Here is a 22,482-nt window from a genome sequence, read left to right as displayed (position 1 = left end):
AATGGGCAACCAGGTTTAGTGATCCACCTGTTCAATGCCTCCAAAGGTGATGATCCAATCATGCCTTTTTCTATCCATGTAGTTTTATAAAGCAAACTGTAGGATTCACACATACACGTCCAGCCTGTTGATCTGTCATCTTTGACTCATCAATTCCTTGAGAATTATGGAAAAGGAGGATGGAAAGTGTTGAGGAATATGTCCTGGCAAGAATTTGGAGATCTTGAAAGTCGAGTTCTACCTCTGCCCAAAGGATGCAACTCAGCCCATGTGACCGACATTCTGCAGGCAATGAGTTCTCCTGGTTACCTGAGAGACCCTGGCAGCCAACCTGCCAACCCTGGGTGAAGGGGAGGGGATCAAACAGTGAAGAACAGGTTGATGGTGAAGCAGGTTCAATGGCTGTGAAAGAACAGATTGACAATCATATTCATGGGAGCATGGTAGAGACCAACAGATTATGGGCATGGGCATTGCAACGACCAATTGCTAGAAAAGAATAAATGGCTATCATGAGTAATTATCCTGAGTAAAATATCAACTATTAGCCTGTCAGATTCAAGTCACTTCCAACAGATTCTTCTTTACATGTTTTTATAAATTAGCAGATGGTACAGACAACTTGGTTTCCTCTACTCTCTGGGTTCAGCACTGATAGGTGAAGGGGCAGTGATTATTTTTGATATGAACTTTCTCAACTGTCCCTATTCCAAAACAATAAAACTATGCAAAAAAATTGAACATGGGCTTCACCAAAGAACAGACACTTCATTTTTGGCTATTAGGTATCATGCTGTTATTCATAATAACACCAGATTCACAGCACTTAAATCAAACAAGAAATTAAAGTATAGGATAAGAGGGTTAGGGACAGAAGAGAAATAAGGGACAAGTGGTCAAAAGAAGGGTGCTGGTCTGTGTTTCTGAATTTTACTTCCCCACTCTTGAGATTGGGCTTTCCCGGTAGCTCAGATGGTAAAGAATCCGTCTGCAATGTGGGAGACTGGGGTTCGATGCCTGGGTTGGGAAGATCCCCTGGAGGAGGGAATGGCTATTCATTCCATTCTGGTCTGGAGCATTCCATGGACAGAGAAGCCTGGCAGGCTACAGTCCACAGGGTCACAAACAGTCAGACACGACTGAGTGAATTTCACCCACGCTCTTGAGATCAGGCTTGGCCACCCACTCCAGGCTCTGGTCAGTGGGTGGGTGGAGCAAGTGCCCCCAGGAAGAAGTTCTAAGAACCCCCATGAGGGTCTCCATGTTTGGTCTTTTTTGCCAAGAGCTGTCAGCTCAGGCTCCCAAGAGAAGATGCCAGAGGAGAGCCAGCTGTGATGGACATGTGTGTGTGAAAGTCACTCAGTCATATCCAACTCTTTGCAACCCCATGGACTGTAGCCCGCCAGGCTCCTCTGTCCATGGATTCCTCCAGGCAAGAATACTGGAGTAGGTAGCTGTTCCCTTCTCCAGGGGATCTTCCCAACCGAGGGATCAAACCTGGGTCTCTCGAATTGTAGGCAGATTCTTTACCATCTGAGCCACCAGGGAAGCCTGAGAATACTAGAGTGGGTAGCTTATCCCTTCTCCAGGGGATCTTTCTGACCCAGGAATCAAAATGGGGTCTTCATGCATTGCAGGCAGGTTCTTTACCAGCTGAGTTACTGGGAAAGCCTGTTATGGACACACAGTGAGTAAGAAATAAACTTTTGTTGTGTTTCACCCTGAGATTTGGGCAGTTGTTTCTTCTTGGAGCAAGTTGAACCTACCCTGACTGGTACAGGAGGATTTCTCAACACCTCTGGTCCCAGTTTGAAGATCAACCATTAGTTTCCCTAGTGGCTCAGATAGTAAAGAATCTGCCTGCAATGCATGAGACCTGGGTTCAATCCCTGGCTTGGGAAGATCCCCTGGAGAAAGGAATGGCAACCCACTCCAGTATTCTTCCCTGGAGAATTCCATGGACAGAGGAGCCTGGTGGGCTACAGTCCATGGGGTCACAAAGAGTTGGACATGACTGAACAACTAATGTGACCGCATAACATTAATGAATATGCCAATAGGCAAATCAAGGTTTTTCTGATGCAGAATGCATGATATTCTGATGATATCAAATCCTGACATTTTAGTACCTTCATGGACAGAAGTAGAGGAAACTGCTGTTTGACATTATCAATACATTTTAAATTCATTTTAACAGCGCTTGTTCAGGGAGATGGAAGAAGCAACATTTTGATGAGCTTCTTGGCGACATGAAACAAAATCTTCCTTCTTGGATCAAAAGGGTTGAAAGGATCATGTGCTTAATTATGAGTAACCCTATCTTCTCTAGGGGCCAAGTTGCATTTGCACTGATTGTTGTGTTTTGGAGGTGGGGTCTGGACCCAGGCAAGGGGACCTTGTCCAAGAATCCCTCCCATCTAAGGGAGGTAAGATGGTGCTGGCAACTTGGGACAGGTCAGCGCCAGGGAGGTAGGACTCGGGGCAGCCTCCAAACAAGCCCATGGCCAATAGACTCTAGAAGCCAGAGTCCAATGCCCAGTTGTATGGTTGGTTTCTTTTTGTGGGGGGGCAGGGGTGGGGGAGGGGAGGGTATATAGTAATCCTCTCTTCTCTCTTCCTCAGGCCTTCAGTAAAAAATTATGTAAAGTTACAGCCAGGCTTTTGATGTGCTTGCAGGATCCTATCCATGGTTGTGAAAGTGAAAGTGAGTGAAACTTATACAGTTGTGTCCAACTCTTTCCAACTCCATGGACTATACAGTCCATGGAACTCTCCAGGCCAGAATACTGGAGTGGGCAGCCGTTCTCTTTTCCAGGGGATCTTCCCAACCCAGGGACAGAACCCAGGTCTTCTGCATTGCAGGCAGATTCTTCACCAGCTGAGCCACAAGAGAAGGGGACAAAAATCTATGGTTGGGGTACAGGATTTCGGGAGAAATTTGCAGCTTGTAAAGCAATTAGAAGATGGTACAAGGTGGCTGCAGAGAAGTGGAAGCCAGCCCAGGGCTAGAGATTGGCTGAAGTATGAGTGACAACCAAGACTAGTTTATGTAACATAGAAGAATTCCTAGAATTTCCAGGAATACTTTGGAAGAGGAAAAACATAAAAGTAAGAATGTTAACTGTCACATAGGCTGGAGGCTTGAATGGTTACTTATGAGCTTGTTTAGGATTCTCCACCCTGGAAAATCCCATGGATGGAGGAGGCTGGTAGGCTGTAGTCCAGGGGGTCGCTAGGAGTTGGACACGACTGAGCGACTTCACTTTCACTTTTTCACTTTCATGCATTGGAGAAGGAAATGGCAACCCACTCCAGTGTTCTTGCCTGGAGAATCCCAGGGACAGAGGGGCCTGGTGGGCTGCCGTCTATGGGGTTGCACAGAGTCGGACACGACTGAAGCGACTTAGCAGCAGCAGCAGCCCCTCAGTTTCTGCCTACTTCCTCTATAATCACAGTCACTTTATAGATACAATGTAGTAGAGAACTTCAAGATATTTTCTTCTGTTTGTTGTCACTTCGCCTTCCTTTTTTAACGGAGGATATACTTTTTAGGGTGAAGAACTCACCTGCCAGTGCAGGAGACCTGCAATCAATCCCCGGGTCAGTAAGATCCACTGGAGAAAGAAATGGCAACCCATTCCACCGTTCTTGCCTGGGAAATCCCATGCACAGAGGAGCCTGGCAGGCTACAGTCCATGGGGTTGCAAAAGAGTGATTAACAATTTCTAAAAATTTATTTTTAAAAATTGATGTATGGTTGATTTATGGTGTTGTATTAATTAGTTTCAGGTGTACTGCTATATATATATATATACTTTTTCAGATTCTTTTCCCATATAGGTTATTAAAAAATACTGAATATTGTTCCCTGTGCTATACAGTAGGATCATGTTGCTTATTTTATGTATAGTAGCATGTATATAGGAGAAGGCAATGGCATCCCACTCCAGTACTCTTGCCTGGAAACTCCCATGGACGGAGGAGCCTGGTAGGCTGCAGTCCATGGGGTCGCTAAGAGTTGGACACAACTGAGCGACTTCACTTTCACTTTTCACTTCCATGCTTTGGAGAAGGAAATGGCAACCCACTCCAGTGTTCTTGCCTGGAGAATCTCAGGAACGAGGAGCCTGGTGGGCTGCCGTCTGTGGGGTCGCAGAGCCGGACACGATTGAAGTGACTTAGCAGCAGCAGCAGCATGCGTATGTTACTTCCAGTTTCCTATTCACCTTCCTTTTCATTTCCTTTGTGGTATTTTTTTGATGTCTGGTTCCAAACATCTATGGAGTGAATAAGTGCTGATGGTGGCCATGTATTGTTCCAGGTGGGAATCTAAGCATCTCATGAGATGGGGTATGCTTCTCCCCTCCTTTCCATCCATGCAGACAGTAGGTTCTAGGTTCAGTCTCCGGACAGGATGCCATAGGGAGAGAACACACTGCAGAAAAAGGTTTGTCAATAATAAGCTTACTGTATTCATTGTTATCTTTGAGTCAAATCTATTGTTATAGGAAGAAGAGCCTTAACGAAAAATAGTGTTTTCTCCAGGGTTCAGTCCTGGGGAATCCTAATTGGGTTTCGGTGTGAGAAATGTTCTGTGACTTGACTTCATCAACCCAATTTTGTATGACGCTTCGCAAGACCTTCTGGGCCAATGGATGGGTCCAGTACTCGGAACTGTAAGCACAGAGGTCTTTTTGTTCTGTCAACTGTTCCCCTGGAGGTAAATTCTGTGAATCTGTTTTCTTCCATTGGGCTCTCAATTGCTCTGTTATCCCTGCCTGGGAGCGTCCCTTTGAGACCCCTGGGTGGAGCATCTACCGCTCTAGAGTGAGCATTCTGCCTAAGGATAGGTGCAGTGTATTCGCTGCCAAAACAGACGTGCTGCCAAGCGGGGTCTCTTGGTGGCTGGCCTCCTGGACTTAGACGTTCCCGTTCTCCCTACTGTAGGATACGGTTCTTCCCGCCCTGGAGGGTGTGAGACGGGGATGGGTGTGTGTCTGGTGCAGGTGGGCCTGCCGGCCCGGCTGCTTCTACTGCAGCACCCTGTGTAATCCCCTTGTGACTTTCCTCTCTGCATTGCCCAAGCCTGTCCTGGCCCCAGGTTCCACCACTTGTGTTGGGTCCAGGCCTCCCCAGCAGGACCGCCACCTATTAGGGTGGTGCTCACCCATGCACCTGCCACCGGTATTTCAGGCAGCAGCTTCTCTCTTCAACCCAATCCCCGATAGTTTCATTTTCTCAAGGATTTCTTAGCTTCATATCCACCATGATTTCCCCTTCTTGCTTTAAAAACGTTTGGCAATGTATCTCTCTATTCTTTTTTTTTAAAAAATGTGTACCACATCTCAGTTCCAAGACAGGAGCGGAGGGGGCAGCAGGATCACATGTCCTTATCCACCGGAAGCACGTGTCGCAGCCGCCGGCAGGTCTATTAGAGTCAACAGATCTCCTGATTTCCCCGAGGTACTGCGACACTGACAGGGAACAAGGAGGTACTATGAGGCAGACAGTGATGTGTCTGCAAATATATGATCTAAAGAGACTGAAAAAAAAAAAAAAAGAGACTGGATTTTCAGTTTGTCTCCTTGTGTGAGAAGAAGGAACCGCTTCTCAGTACAGAGAATTGCTATGAGCAACAGTAAGAACGGCTAACATTGAACAAGCACAACTGCTGTGAGCCCTCTGCATGTCATCCTTGAACCCCACAAGCACCCTATGAAGTAACTACTATGATTACCCTCCTTTTACAGATGTGATGTGAGACCCAGAAAGGAGAAACACCACACTTGTGTGGCATATATCTAGTGTAAGGAAGAGCTTAGAGCCAGGCACTCTGACTCCAGAGCCCACAGTGTAACCTCGAGGACAAGATGTGTGCTACCTTGTCACCCCTCAAGGAACTGACAGAGCAGTTACAAGGTCAAAGGGTCAACAGTGCTGTCTTGCCTGGTAACGGTTTTAAACACGGCAGATGATGGTATCCCCAGGTTACACATGGATGTAATGAGCCAGTGGTTGGGACATGGTGTCCACCTCTGCCGTTTACTTTTCACACCCTCCCTCATTACCTCTCCTTGACCCCAACCCTGACATGCACAACTGACAACTGACTCTTCGTTCCCCCGCACAAATTCATCAGCTGATCTGCTTGATCATTTAAAATATACCTTGAATCTCACCACCTCTCACATCGCCATTGTATCTGGGACCCAGAGATCAGGGTCAGAATTAAGAAGCCCCTGCGATCATTGCTGCCGCCTCCTGTACCCCAGGGAGCCGAGGAACCACAGCCAGGACGCTGCCCTGGAGACCTGCTCCACGCCCCTGCCTGCAGCAGCAGACCGGACAGCGCAGGACAGGAAACTCCCTGCACCTCAGCTTTGCTTCCCTAATTGTTTCTGCCGGTGAAGCCACATACTTCTCATACTCTGGCATGCACAGGATCAGCTTCCTGTGGTCCATTCTTGCGTCTTAGCTCCCTAGACTTCTAGCTCCAAGAGGGAACCAGTGCCCTCATCTTTTTATGTTCCCCAATAGTATCTAGAATGCAGTCCTTTAGTACACAGGTTTCACTGGGAACAAAGAACTTTTCCAGGCTGGAGCTTTTTTGGGGGGGCGGGGGCACACAAATTGTCTTGTGGGATCTTAGTTCCCTGACCAGGGATTGAACTTGAACTCAGGCCCTGCAGTGAAAGCGCAGAGTACTCACTGCTGGACTGCCAGGGAATTCTCAAACCAAGCTTTTCTTAATCATTAGGAGACTAACATCCTTCTTCACCGCCATACTCATAACTTGGTTTTAGAGCTGATTCTTACCTATGTTTTGGAGCATGATGAAAATAAGGAAAAATCTATCCAAATTAGTTTTATTCCAAGAAATTGTTCAGCTGTGAACAGTTTTAGAAACAATCTTCAAATGTTCAATGTAAGTATACCTAGCTTTCAGGAAAACATCTGCCCATTTTGGAGGTTCACAAGTCTACACAAGTTCATTGACACTTATTCCACACTATAGTTCAGTTCAGTTCAGTCACTCAGTCGTGTCCGACTTTTCGCTACCCCATGAATCACAGCACACCAGGCCTCATCACCAACTCCTGGAGTTCACTCAGACTCATGTCCATCAAGTCAGTGACGCCATCCAGCATCTCATCCTCTGTCGTCCCCTTCTCCTCCTGCCCCCAATCCCTCCCAGCATCAGAGTCTTTTCCGATGAGTCAACTCTTCGCATGAGGTGGCCAAAGTACTGGAGTTTTGATTTGACAAGAGAAAAAAACACTTCTGATATTAAATGCCAAACCATAAATCTAAATGATAAAACACTGTTGTTTAGTCACTAAGTAGCGTACGACTCTGTGTGACCCCATGGACTGTAGCCCATCACACTCCTCTGTCCATGGGATTTCCAAGGCAAGAATACTAGAGTGGGGTGTCATTTCCTATTCCAGGGGATCTTCCTGACCAAGGCTTCGAACCCGTGTCTCCCGCCTTGCAGGTGGATTCTTTACTGATGAGCCACTGGGGAAGCCCTATCAAGTACTGGACTGGCCCAAAAGTTCATTCATTTCTTTGGTAACATCTTATGGAAAATCCAGAACGAAACTTTTTGGCCAACCTAATATTAATGCTCTTACAAATACATATGGGAATACTTGTTTGTTCTATAAAATGTTATTCTATTTGATGGTTCCTATGGCTATAAACTGTGACAGTTTTTCTTTTATAGTATTAGCCATTCTACTGAAATAAAAAATTCATGAGTTCTCCTTTTAGTATTGCCTCTAAATACACAAAAGAAAACGGAACTATAATTGAAAGAGGAATGTTTTATGGTCTTCATTATTTGATTTCCCCCAAATCATATTAAAGCAGACTCTTAAGATCCTATAATTTGAATTTTTTAAAACATATAATGAGATTATAAGTAGGACAATTTGCGACAAGATTCTAAGGTTCATTTTTGATAAAAGAGAACACTACTTTTCTCTGTTCACATTGTACCGCACAGATCAATTTTTTTTTAACATTTACCTGTTTGAAATGTTTGCGAAAAGCAAAATGCTCTAATGACAAACAATAATAAATTATAATAAAATGTGAAGTCATAAAAGAGTTCTGAAAATTAAAAACAAGTACAACCTTGACATTAGATGGTCAGTAGCCTTGTTATGTCAACAAAACCTTCTATGGCTGTTTTTTTAAAAGGTTAGGTCAAAGTTCTACTCCACCAAATTACCAGTCCTTTGACTACAGCTCAATATCATATGGCTTCACTGTAGTATTTATTACTACAGTTTCACTTTTATTTTGGAAGTGAAACTTCTGCAAGATTAACGACTAATGTCCTCCCTGCTTTATAGCACATTCTTAAAATAGATAATGCATTTCAGCAACTGAAGTGTGTTGTACGTTTTCATTTCAAAAACACCCACAAACTAAAGCGGATATTTAAAATCTTTATTGTTTCATCATCAAAAGTTCTCTTTCCATAGAAGAATGGCAATGCAGGGTCAGTGCATATTCTATGGAAAATTCAGCCCTCAAGTAATTTTAGCCTAGAAATCAGAGACAGCACTATGTCAAGCTAGTGTGCAAGGTCGAAGACACAATGCTGCCGGGGCGATTATTATACAGAAGAAATCCGCAGCTGCCAGAAAAAGAGTCTACGGCCAAGTAAATAAGACAGTAGCAGTGCACCGCACTGACATTCTAGAACAGAAAACAGGGAAGGACCAGAGACTGTACTTTTGGCAAAAAGAAAAACTCGAGTAGATCACAGGCACTGAGCTCCCAACTCTGCCTCCAGCTGCCTGCTCCACGAGCAGCTGTCCCTTCGTCTTTAGGCCTACCTCGTGACACCACAAGCCGCCTTCGGCTGTGTGCAGATGCGACAGCCACACGCGGGCATCTCGTCCTGCTGCCCATCTCACGGCTCAAAGTAACAACTTGGGTTGGGCAAAGAAGCCTTGAGGCATCTCTAGTAGAAAGTTGAACAAACCCACAATCTGCTCCTATTTTTTTGGAGAAATCAACTTTATAGAATGAGATAGCTGTCGTGATTACTGTTTCATCTGAAGGCAAAACAGATTTTTAAGTAAGTATACTGAATAAACGTACAAACAAATGTCCTTAACAAAATACTGTCAGACCTGGACTATTTTCAAAATTCCTGAAACAAACACTTATCATTGCGGGAGAGGCGAGTGACCACAACTTGACCATGCCTGGTTACTGGGAATCTGGGGGTCAGGTTTGCATGTGAAGCTGCCACACAGCTGGATTTGGCTGCTTTGCATGAATTCACACAATCAAGGCCATTTATAAAAGGAAACAGTGTATCTCTGAGGGTGAAAGAAAAAAATGTTGAGAAGTACACAGGAAACTCGTCTTAAGTATTTTAAAAACACATATGTACAACCTTAGGGAATAAGTACTACCACTCCCATGTTCTAGATCTTAAGTTGTTAATTATGACTGGCAAGACTAAGTCATTTGTTAATCACCTCAAGGCCTTCTGTGTGGGGCAGGGACACTCTGAATGTATGGCAGAGCACTCACCTCTAATTTAAGATGTTACTAAACTGTATGGGAAAATTTACTGAATATATACAATGTATAAAATAAGTCACAGGAGGAAGCAGGAAGAGGTATTCTAGTATGTAGGGTGCGAACATACACTTTCCAGTGTCAGAAGCAGTTCCACGTGTGTCCCTTTACCCATGTAAAACATGAAAGCCTGAAAGAAGATCAAAATTTTCACTTATAAATAGAAACAGGATTTTTTAAAAAATGGAATTTCAACCTCGTTTCTTCCTGCCATGCAACTCACTCTAACTATAATAAACATAAATAAAAACCATGTCTCAAAAATCTGTTTTTATACAGATTCTTCTAGCAACTGAGAATAAAAGCACTCCTTTGCAACAATTCCATAAAATAATTTTCAATTCACAAAACACCTGCTTTCTGGCAAAACCAGCAACTATTATGGAGGGCACGGCATTAACACTTGGCCCCTCTGAGGTATAAATGCAGCTAGATTTGCACTGAGTATATAGTCTATAAGGTATGCTAATGGTCTGCATGTTTGCATAAAATTGGGAGTGATGTCATCCTGACTGAATGAAAAATTTATTTTTATAACTATGTGTAGTAATGGAAGTTAAACAATTTTAAGGGAAAAAAAATGTATTTAGCCCAGTAATAGCCAGCAGAACTCTAATGCCTAACCAATGCAAATGGTTATTACATTTAAAAAATGTTTAACATTGCATATTGATTAAAAAAAAACTGAACAGGAAAAACACATAAATATTTTAAAATCAGCAGGACTCCACAAAAAGCATACTAGAGATAAGTGTGAAATCAGTCAAGCTCCTCCAAAAGAGAAAATCCTTTTAATCCTTCAGCAAGTCTCTGTGAAAATAGTATGCTAACAATACAAGTGAGAAGGGAGCACCTGGAACACCCCCGAGAGGCTAGCTCCACTGCTCAGCATCACTGCCCTGTCTCCTATGTGCGCGGACGGCCGAGAAATGACAAGAAGTCCATGTGACAAGAGTTCAGTGATTCCTTTCACCACTGCTGCCAGCTGAAGTCATCATTGCTTCCAAAGACCAAGAAAAAGCCCAGGATAGTTGCAAAGATGACGGTGTTTCCTGTGAGGACGAGTGCACAAGCTCCCCACTGGATCTACGGATGTAAGACAGAAATGCTCAGTTAACAGACATGAAAAACAACAAGGGAACTAAAAGCGATCAAGGCTCCGGTTGTACGCCAACCACGATCCAAAACAAAGACGACGTGTAATGATGACTCTGACACTGCTGAACACACAACGGCTGTTCCTGTAGAGCTGGCTGTTCTTGTAGACCTGTGATTCCTTTCAAGAGACAGAAAGGCATGGAAGATAATCATTTTTGAAAAGCAAGCTTGACTTCTAGGTTATGAAGAGGCAGCACAGAATTTTACGATTTTCTGTTTTCAGAGAAGATTGCTTCAAATCTTCCTTAGTGAATCTAAAAATTTTACCTAGACAGCAGACTATATTAGAGCATCGGAGATGCACATGTGCTCGTGTATGGTCTATTAAAGAGGCAGGGGGAGTCACTGCCCTCTCTGTGTGGAAGGGTGGCCAGCCTGTCTTCTTTGCCGTCTCCATCTTCCCAGACACGGAGGAGCGAATCTGACTGGTGAGTCAGGGAGGTCTCTTCTATTCTTTGGTACCTTCCCACCTGTAGAGATTTCTCGGGTCGTCAATGTTTTAAGGGTAGGCCTGGAGTTGTGCGGCACTGCGCGAGTCCATGCCCCCAGGTGTTACCTATCTATTTAAGTTCTTGGCCGTACCATGGGGCATGTGGGATCCTAGTTCCCTGACCAGGCATTGAACCTGGGCTCCTGTATTGGGAGCATGGAGTCTTAACCACTGGACCACCAGCCAAGTCCCCATGTGCCCAATTCACATGAGAGTGAAGTACTGGCATGCCAAACGCTGCTGCCAATGCATTCTAGTATTTGTACCAATTAACAACAACAAAAGCAAGATTTTTCTCTCTCATCTTCTAGGTTCCTATGTCTCTCATCTCTTTTTCATGTTATTTAACAGACTTTTTTTCCAAGCAAAACTGAACATAAGTCTACTGCAAAATCGTAAGTAGGAGAATGCTGTCACTTACCAAATTTGCTCTGGCAAATACGATAGGGAGGCCAAAAGCTGAGACCACAATGCCTGTTGTAAGAAATATGGCAAGTTCCTTACAGGCGTTACTCATAGCATCTGTATCGTCGACTAGTCTTCTTGCTATGCAGTATGGAATAGGTGAAAGGATATAGAAGAACAGAACGAAGAGGGGCCAGTATTGGCTAGAAAAGGAAAGATAAGTTAATGTAGTTTTTGCTGTCTTTGTCATTTTCCTATACGCAGAATATACTCTTTTTAAAAAATAAGGACCAAAGTATACTGCAAGGTACAAATATGATATAGTTTAAATATAAGCTATTAGCTGAACACCAAAAAAGAGAAAACATTTTGAGTCACAGTATTCCTAAAGTCAACTATGATACAATGATTAAATATTTCTTAAATGAAAAGATAATGCTTTATGATTTGTAACAGTTGGAATTAAGGCCCAAAATTAAAAATATTTTTAGGTCATAAATAAAAAGGCATATGAAAAATGGGATTTTTAACACAGTAATTTTTAAAATTCAAGATTCATAACCTTGACTTCTAAAATCCTGCTTTGGCATGAAGCTGGAACACCCCCAAACTTTCTTTAGTTCACTAGGAACTCCCAAAATACTGTATACAGAAAATGAACTGAAAGTAATACTGAAGACTTTCAATCAGAATGTCAACTTTATCACAATAAAAATCATCTAGCTATTGTACTGTGCCATGTCCTTTCCTGGTTTGGATGATATAAAACACTTATGTAAGATATTACCACTGGGAGAAGATGGGTGAAGGGTGCCGGGAACTTCTCTGTGCTATTTTTGCAGCTTCTTGACAGTCCATCATCATTTCAAAATAAAATGTTAAAATGAAATAGATGACTTTTAAAACTGCCATAAAATACATATCATAATGGAGATTTGCTTGTACTTAGAGGCTCATGATAAGCAAAGATTTATCTATGTGTTTCTCCTAAAAATCTTTTGCTGAATATTTTGAGAACGACAACAAAAAATTACAAATGGGCCTAAGTTTAAGGGAAAACACATGTAAAAAATACAAAAGGACAACAAGTGAAAAATCAAGGTTACCCGTGTCTTGCCTGTCTTCTCTTTCCCAGTTCTACTGGTGTGGGTCTTTCCAGATTCCCATATGGATAAACTTTAGAGATACGAATGAATCACTGTACTCATAAATTTAACTGTTTAACAGATTAGCAATCACGGCTCTTTCTTGTCCCTTATAAGACGACCTGGTATTTCCATCAGAGGATGTACTAATTTATCATTTTTCTTTTGATAGACCTTTAGGATGCTTCCAGTTTTCTTGTTGTTGGTATTATAACCAAGGCCGCCATGAACACCCATACTCTCCCCTGACTACACATATCTTTGTAAACATCTGCAAGTAGATTTGTGTGAGTAATTCTAAGAAGTGGAAGGATACGTTTTGAGAGCTACAGGCAAACTGGTCACCCAGGAGACTTGCACCTGTTTGAACTTCCACCCAGAGTACATGACAATGCTTGTCTGTCGTATCTTTTACCTTTGCCAATTGATTTCGTGTAATTTAAAAGTTTTTGTATTATTTATGGCTGTGCTGGGTCTTCCCTGCTGCGCACAGGCTTTCCCCAGCTGTGGCAGTCGGGGACCACTCTCTAGTACCACAGCTTCTCTTGCTGCGGAGCACAGGCTCAACAGTCGTGGCACGTGGGCTTAGTTGCTCTGCAGCATGTGGGATCTTCCTGGATCAGGGATCGATCTCCCAATTGGCAGGAGGATTCTTTACCACTGAGCCACTAGGGAAGTCCTAATTTTGAGTGAGGTTGAGTATATTTTCATGTTCTTATTAGCAAATGGCAATCCTTTTTTACATATTTGTTGCTCGCTTTTCTATTGTGCTGTCTGTATTTTTCTAATTTATCCTATTAATTTAAAAAATTCTCTCTGTCCAGAGAGTAATTGTTTACATAACTCTTTTCTTTGTCAGTTGCTCTTGACTCTGCTTACAGTTTTTTGTGTTGAAAAAGACATTTTACATTTTCTTGTCTATAACTTAATCAAATGGTTCTCCAGATGAAGCAGTAGTGATGGGTTAGCATTTCGCTATCTGGCCATTAAAAACTCAGCAGTAGTCAAGGAACAACAGCCAAAGGCTTTTCTACATGCTGCTGTCCTAAAATACATTCACACAAATTTTAAGTGAAGACTTAAAAGTTTATCCTTAACAAATGACCATTTCTCAGGTTTACTTCTATCGTAGTTAAAAAAAAAAAAAAAGTGTTTTAACTTTAAAAGTAGAAAAATTTTACACTTAGGGCTTCCCTGGTGGCTCAGTGGGTAAAAGCAGAAAAATTTTACACTTAAACACAAAAAGACAAAAATGTTACATACTTGTATATTGGAAGGGCACATCCAAGCATTAAAAACATCAGCCCAATTGCTCCTCCAAAGGACAAGCTAATCAAAGCTGCAGAGTAAATAAAAAGTCAAACAGAAACAGCAATTAAATCAACATTTATTTTTATTAACATTACTATTAGCAGTCAGAATATTCCCTAAAATCCCAGAAGCAAAAAGCAAGACAAAACACAACAAAAAAGCAAATGTATTAGTGACTCATCTTCAAAAGCTGGAGTTATCTTGTCTTGGAATAAGCTATTTGAGGCATCTTCAAAGCAAAATATACTGATACTGATTTTCAAAGCCCTGACAGATGGCAGGCACATTACCACATTCCCAAATTAATGGTCCCATGTCAAAGGAGTCCCATCCCAGTCGCAAGATCAATGATCCTCCAGCCTTTAGTATGGTATTTGTTGTCTAGTCACTGAGTCGTGTCCAACTCTTTGTGACCCCATGGACTGTAGCCCTCCAGGCTCCTCTGTCCATGGGATTCTCCGGGCAAGAACACTGGAGTGGGTTGCCATTCTCTTCTCCAGGGGATCTTTCCCACCAAGGGATTGAACCCAAGTCTCCTGAATTGCAGGCAGACTCTTTACTGCTGAGGCGTGGGGGAAGCCCAGTGTGATGTGACATTTACTCCACACATCTCTACAGTTTCCAAAAGCAGTCTGTGCAGAAACTCTGCAGTCAGCTTTACTGGACTTTAGAGGCCTCATCTATGGGAAAAGCTCTCCTGATCAGTGACTGCTTCTTATACGTATGCCCCTGGCATGTACAGATGAAAAGTGTTCCAGGGTACCTGTAGTCAATAATCTCAATTAATTTTGCTACAGATCTTTAAATAGCTTGCAAAACTACAGCCAGATTTCTTTCCCTAAGCTGCTACACATCAGAAAATATTCAGGATCACAGGTACAATCCTTCAGTTGTATCACCATTTTAAGACATTATCACAAGCCATAGATACATTCTGTAGGCGAAATAGTTTCTGAGGTCACAAGCAAACAACACACACACCCCCCATACAAAGCATATATTTTAGAAAGTGTTTTCACATATATCAGTGAGTAGAAACAATGTTCTTGAAAAAGTATAATCAACAGTCTAGAATTAAGCAAAGAAATACATGATCAATTTGAGCTCCACATAACCTCTATTTCTGCAACTAATAGTGGCTAAAAGAATAACTTTCTTTTTTTGTCCAACGATGCAGTCTATTAATCTTAACAGAAACATTAAAATTCAAAAGAGCTGTCAAAAGTCTACAAGTTAGCAAAACAAGACTCAACATATATAAACCAAATTAACACTTAAGGGGTTAAATGCTGCTCAGAATTAGACATACTTCTCTGAATTAAAATGGTCATAATCAAGGACACCCACAGACATGGGAGCTGAGCAGATTTAGTTTTCATTCCGATCACTGATGTAGGTCATGTCAACCCTGAACACATTTACTTCGTCCTTAATGCCATTAGATTTTCAGTTGCACAAGGCAAAGAAAAATAAAAATATCTGCACTTTAACTTGTGGCAAAGGAGGAGCTTTAAGTTTCCAAGGGAATGCGATGTCAACAGTGAGGTAAATACCGAGTTTACCATGTTTTATTCAGTTCAAGACAGGTCCTCAGAAGCTGGTCTTGCTTGCTTGTGAGGACACGCATTCACCCCAGGCTGCACCCCTTGGCCTCTGCATCTGTACTGGCCTTCTTTCCCCTCCTGGAAGTCACGGCTCTCTCAACCACAGGCCCTTTGCATATGCTATCCTTTCTACCTCAGATACTTTTTCATTCACTCATTTCATTCAAGAAATGTCTACAGAGAGCCAAATACCTAACAGGTGCTGGGGTGGTGTTAACGAACAAGGCAAGGCTGTGAACAACTTAGGAGCTTGCATTCTTATCCCAGCTCTGGCCTCTTTCCTCCACATGAGCTCCTGCTTTTCCTTTAGATCTCAGCCCAGTTACCTCTTCCTCAGTGAAGTTTTCAAAAGTCCCTGACTAGACCCATTCCCCCTATTATGTTTATTTATTCCTTCACTCTGCAAACATCTACTGAGTGCCTCCTGAGCACTGCACACTGTTCTTGACACTGGAGACAGAGCAATGAAAAGAAATTAAAACTCTTGCTTTCATGTCTATGTTCTGGTGGGAGAATAAAGTGATTTTTTTAAAAAAAGTAAACACATGTCAAATATTATTTAAAAAACAAAACAAAACAAAACCAAGGGCGTAGGACTGCTATTCTAGATATATCGTCCTGGAAGCCATCTCTGATGAGCAGACATCTGGGCAGAGATCTACGTGAAACGAAGAAGTGAATCAACCTTGCGGCTATGTGGGGGTACATTTCAGGCTGGGGCACACGTGTGGAGGCCCTCTTTGCTCTGGCGTGCCTCCCCTGTGCTCATTTATCACAGCGGCCAGGTTTTTTGTTTGTTCTCAGAAAAAATATAATTTTATGTCATCAATCAACAATTTCTTTAAACTGAAGAGTAAAATACATGTTTGGTAAACAAAGATTAGTAGAGTAACTGATTTTGAATACATTTAAGCTACCGAATTACCATGACATTTGGACAACCAGACATGAAAATCGTTCAGTATAAATGTTTATGCAATGCTATACAGATTTGTCTTTCCTTCTAAGCTGTTCGCGCCACGAGAGCAGAGAACAGAGGTTTTCTACTGATTCTCAGGCCTCAGCTCTTAACACTCCATAATAATTATGTGTGGAATGAACGAAAGGAGGCTGAAGGAAAAGAGAGAGGGTGGGGGAGATGGAAAAAAGAAGTCATGAGAAGAGAGCCCAGTGCAGCTGAGCAGAAACAGTTGCAAGTGAGAGTCAAGAGGCACTGGGGCCCAGCGCCTATCAGCCACTTACTATCTGACTATGTGAGTCATCTGAGCATCAGTTCTTTCTTCTATAAAATAAGGGTTGGACTAGATCTAAAATGCAAATAATTCTCTGAACACTAAGATACTTGTTACAAAACATGCTGAAGAAGTTAAATAAATAAATAAACAAAATCAACTCCGCTTTTTGAAAGGTAACTGCCTAACAGCTCAGTTCACCTTATTTATACAAAAGCCATTTACACTGACTATAGCTTATAAACCTGGAGGAAACAGAGAGACCACACAGATGTCACAAAGCCCACATGTTAAAGCTAACATTCTCTACCCTCTTATTCAGAAGTTATTTATTTGATTTTTGTGACAATTGTTGTATGTTGGAATGAAACCTTTTATTTTAAAGAATCACCTATGCTCACTTATACATATATATTTCAATAGGCAATTCATGCACCCAGAACAAAGTTAAGTGAAAAGTAACCTTCCTTTCCTGGAAGCAATTACTGTTATCTGTATCATTTGAGCACAAAATTTTGTAAGCTTCTTTTGCTTCCCATATTGAAAATGATGAGAAACAGGAGGGAGAGCTGCAGACAAGAACTGCCCTCTGATTGGAGGGAAGAAACTGGAAAAAAAAAATCAGGCATAAAAAATCTCAAAAAGCATACCGGATTTGTGATAGTCTTGGCCAGGAGATTAGTAACCTTAGAACTTGGTTGCTGTGGTTAACACTGTTCTATGACAAGAGAAAAATTACTTATATTCTTATCATCAAAAAAGAGTCTAAATTCTTTTAAATATGCTCTTAAAAAGTTAATGATGTAGAAAAAACAAACAAGGAACTGAAAAGAGATAAGATTCAGGTATCAAAAGATTCCTTTGTGTGACATCTCACCTCCGGGTCATACTGGATAAGATAAATACCAATGGGGTTAGATAAACTGCTCAAAAAGAGTTCTCAAAAGTGTAAAGTTCCTCCAGTCTTATGAATCAACAACCAGGTTGATGTATATACAAATCTCGCCATGTATGTATAAATGGATGTCCTAGATGACAGATCAACAAGGCAAAATTTTACACTGTAATTAAGTGATGCAACATTCAGAAAGCAAAGCTTAGATGAGTCTGGTTTCTGCTCCCAAAGCCTCCAGGTTAGGGGTGGAACAGGCCAATTATCTAAACTCTCAAGACACTGGGTGTGGTTTCTGTGATTACAAAAAGATTGAAATAGGAGAAGGGACCTAAACTGGGAGTTACCAGAAAAACCAATATGTAACAAAGTAATAGACAAATGACTTGAGAAGTCAGTCCAGGATTCACTTGGTAAAGTATCCACTTGCAATGTGGGAGACCTGGGTTCGATCGCTGGGTTGGGAAGATCCCCGGAGAAGGGGACGGCAAGCAACCCACTCCAGTACTGTGGCCCGGAGAATTCCATGGACTGTATAGTCCACGGGGTCACAAAGAGTTGGACACGACTGAGTGACTTTCATTAACATAAAGATAGGTCACCAGGAAGAAAACATCCTGATAACGACGACAACAATCAGAAAACTGTACTGAAACCAGAAGTCTAAGTACAATTCCATCTGAGATACTTTCTGCTGATTAATACTCACCTACCCATAATTACAAAGTTATTTTCTTGAGAGAGAGACTTAATTGACAGTACAGAAATGGGAAAGAACTGGGAAACTGGCAACATCCTAAAAATCACAACATTTCTACCATGACTACCTTTCACACAAGTATTTCAAAAGGTGTGTTATAGTTCAAAAGGAGACAGGAAAGCTATCCTAGCTGCTCAACTGACAAAGTTTTCTACCGGAAATGTTTCCAGACATTATAAATAAACAAGAAACAGTAAACGTGACTCTGGGGAAGAAGCTCAGCAAAAGCTGTCCTTGAAGAAAATAAAACAACAGAAAAAACACTGTTACTTAAGTTCTTCACTTCCTGCTTGCCTGCCCTTCAAACAAAGCCGCAGGTCAGGAAATCAATGTAATCGTTGTCAAGAATTAAGTTGAAAACGTTGTTCCTGGTTATTTGCTTCTAACCTAACAAAACTACCAACCAACAGCTGGGGGAAAAAAACTGTTAACATTCCTTTCTCTTTTAAAGGAAACAGACAAATACAACGAGAACTTTTTCATTGAGTTTTAATTAAAAAAACTCTTTTACCTTAAAAAAAAAAACCCACAAACCTAACTTAATAAAAACAGTGAAATGTGAAAAAGCCTCAAGGTGCAACTGTGGAGAGGGGAAGGAAAAGGAGCCCTTTGGGGTCGCTCACGGGCTTTACCTAGTCAGACAAACACCACAAACCATAACGCATCCGTTTTAGGATCGTGAAGCTCAGAGTCCGAGTCCTGACGCGGATGTGATCGCCGAGGTTTGGGAAAGAATCATCCCTAAAGCCCTTCCAGCGCATTCCTGGGGGCTCGGTTCGGCTCAGCATCCGAAAAGATCGCACTTGTGCCTTTAAATGGGAAATGACACCGATTTTCCATAACTGGCATCTCTGGCGGCCTCCTCAACCCCCTCAAAACCACACGGTGCCGCCTAACCCTGGGCTGCCAACTCCTGCAAAACGCGTGTGTGTGGAGCCGAGCGGCTGCGGGACTCCGAACGCCCGGCGGAGCCACTTCAATTCTTCGCACCGGGGGGCGACGGGCGGGAGCTAGGCGGCCGAGCTCAGCACCGGGCGGGGGCTGACGCGGGAGCCGCAGACCCTGCCCAGTCCTTTCCGGGAGGCCGCCGCGCCCACCGCGGCCCGGAGGCCGGAGGCGGGGGTCGCGGTCTGGGGGAGCCGGGAGTCAGCCGCCAACGCAGGGAGCCCCGCGGCGCGCGCCGGGTCCCGGTAGACGGCGTGTGGGCCCCGCGTGGGCCCCCCGTCCCCTCTCTCGGGGCGGCGGCCCAGCCCGCCCGGGCTCAGCGCCCCAGGCCCACCTTTGATGCCGGCCATGGTGGTGACGTCGCTCCTGCCTCCGGGACCCGAGGCGGCGGCGGCGGCGGCCTGGAGACCGTAGACGCGCGGCAGCGGCGGCCAGACAACACCCGGAAGTGCGCGACGCAGCACTTCCGCCGGCGGCTCGCGCTCGCGCGGGGACGCGGGGGGCGCGCCGGACTGGGGGCAGTGGCTCCAGGCCCCTTCCTCCTCCGCTGCGCTGTTGTGGGATCACTGGTCTCCGAGGCTTTCCGCCCCCTGTCCCGGTTCAGGGGTCGGTGGAAACACCAGCTTCATCCCGAAGTCCCCAACGGGCATCCCGCAACCTCCCACATCCTTTGAGGAGAAGGGACGCGACTGGAAGCCGTCCCCTTGGGACGCGTGGTGTGATGCCTTTGGGGGAATCTTTCAGCGTTCTTCACCCACTTCTCCCTCCGCTCCATCTGGTAATAAAGGGGCTGTAAGGCCAGTTGCGTGGCCTGCACTTGGCTCCTCACTTTCTGACACAGAACCGGAGTTCTGGTGAGACCCACCTCCCGAAGTAGCGGCGGAACCCAGTAACAGGTGGGATTTAATACAATACAAACGAGATTTAATACAAATCCGAGCTTTTGGGAGTCTGTGAGAGTCGGTTGTGTTTTTGTAACAGGGCTAGGAAAAAAGGAGAAAGCAGAGGTACAAATACATTTAGTTAAGTCGTCCTGCAAATCGATTGAACATTTACCATGGATGAAGTGATGAAAAACTAGATACAGTTTCTGTCCTCAAGGAACTTGCAGTTTAGTGACAAGGAGACGAAAAGGTGTAAAATTAAAACAAGGACAATTGTTAGCAAAGTGGATAACTAGTCCAATGACAGTCTGATTTAGATCCATCAGATAACTATTTCCCTGAGGGACAACAGCAGGATGGACAGGTGGGTAAGTAGGAGAGAAAAGGGAAAAGCCATCCTGGGGAGAAGATACTGTTTGCAGGGGTGGGGAAGGGAAAGAGCACATTTGGGAATCCTTTTGGGGCACAAGCCCTGGTGGCTGAGTAAAGTGCATCTTCCCTAATTTGCTTGTACAAATTAGAGCAAAAGGGTTGGGCATTGCAGACATTAGTTCTCCGTGATATTAGTGGGCAACTGGGATTATTCTTCAGATTATCATTATTATTATTATTCAGATTCTTCTATTTCTTTTACATCCGTGGTCATGAAGAAATCCTAAGTGAATATGCTCTGATTTTTCCCACGAGACCCAGTGTTTCCAGCTTTAAAAAAAAAAAAAAAAAAGCGCCACCCTAAGGACTATTTTTGGAACAACAGATGTTGTTTAGAGTCAGTTGAGACCTTAAAAACAGTATTTCCAAGTGTTGTATTTCAAAGACCACTTACAACAGAATTCTTTGGGATGGTTCTTAAAAATGCACGTTCCTAAACTCCACTCCAGACATTCTGGCTCAGACTTTTTGTGGGTAGAGCCCAGAAATCTGAAATTTTAACCAGCATCCCAAAGGATTCCCATGCAAAGTAAAGCTTGAAAATAATTGTCTGAAGAAGGTGGAATGTCAGTTTTCCTGTCATCAGTTTTCTAAGCAAATCCTAAGCATTAATAGGGCTTCCCTGGTGGCTCAGATGGTAAAGAATCTGCCTGCAATGCGGGAGGCCTGGGTTCATCCCTGGGTGAGAATATCCCCTGGAGGAGGGAACGGCTACCCTCTCCAGTATTCTTGCCTGGAGAATTACATGGACACAGAGGGGCCTGGCATGCTACAGTCCATGGGGTCACAAAGAGTTGGACAGGACTAAGCAACTTTCACACTTCACTTCAAGCATTAATATTACATCCTTTGAATGTTCTCTAAATAGTCTTACATAAATTCCTAGTTCAAAAACTTTTCCTTCAGATAGCTTCCTATCTTCCAAAGTCAACTTGCAAAGATGGGGATGAGAGGAAGAGAGCTATTTTTTATTGAGCAGCTGCTATAAACATTTATCTGTTGCTTTAAACACTGATCTAATTTAATCCTCTCCACACTTTGGTAAACTTGGGATTCTTAACTCTTACAGATCAAGTCAGAGACATCTCAGAGAAGTTAAAAAAATTTTTTTATTATAGAAAAAATGTAATATAAAAAGTAATCAGAAGTGTCTAATGAACTCCCATGTACCATCTGCTGCCTTCAACAATTAACACACAGTCAGTGGTGTTTTATCTATATTCACATCCACTTTCCTTTACCTCCCATAGTATTTTTCCCCATGTTATTTTGAAGAAAACTCCAGATATGATTTTAATAGCTCAGTATGTTTTGAAAATTATTCTTAACAAAAACATACAACATTTATCACACCTAATAATATTTTTATATATCTAGTCAGTGCTTACATTTACATACCTCATAAGTGTCTCTTATAGTTTATTTGAATCAAGGTCCAAATCGATTTTATATATTGCTATTACTATGATTCAGAGATGTTTTTAAAAACTGCTTTTTATCATATAGCTTTCAGCTTGAATGGTAACTCTTCAGAACCTTTCCTAGACATCTTCTTTATTTTAGCATTTCACATCATATTACCCTATTTTCTTCTTGAAGGCACTTATTATTTATCTGA

The 22,482-nt window shown here is 42.8% G+C and overlaps 1 protein-coding gene across 1 annotated transcript; it reads right to left on the bottom strand.

Moving 5' to 3' along the window:
* Window positions 1-8,443: 8,443 nt before the first annotated feature.
* Window positions 8,444-20,000, bottom strand: LEPROTL1 (leptin receptor overlapping transcript like 1). Its single transcript, XM_004021753.5, has 4 exons — window positions 19,883-20,000; window positions 14,068-14,143; window positions 11,676-11,862; window positions 8,444-10,692 (listed from the first exon to the last, which is right to left on the bottom strand). The coding sequence occupies exons 1-4, from the start codon at window positions 19,896-19,898 to the stop codon at window positions 10,576-10,578; spliced, it is 396 nt and encodes a 131-aa protein (XP_004021802.1). The 5' UTR covers window positions 19,899-20,000; the 3' UTR covers window positions 8,444-10,575.
* Window positions 20,001-22,482: the final 2,482 nt, after the last annotated feature.

Source organism: Ovis aries, chromosome 26 (genome assembly GCF_016772045.2).
Source record: "Ovis aries strain OAR_USU_Benz2616 breed Rambouillet chromosome 26, ARS-UI_Ramb_v3.0, whole genome shotgun sequence".
NCBI classification, from domain to species: Eukaryota; Metazoa; Chordata; class Mammalia; order Artiodactyla; family Bovidae; genus Ovis; species Ovis aries.
This window is presented reverse-complemented; position numbering and strand designations above follow the sequence as displayed.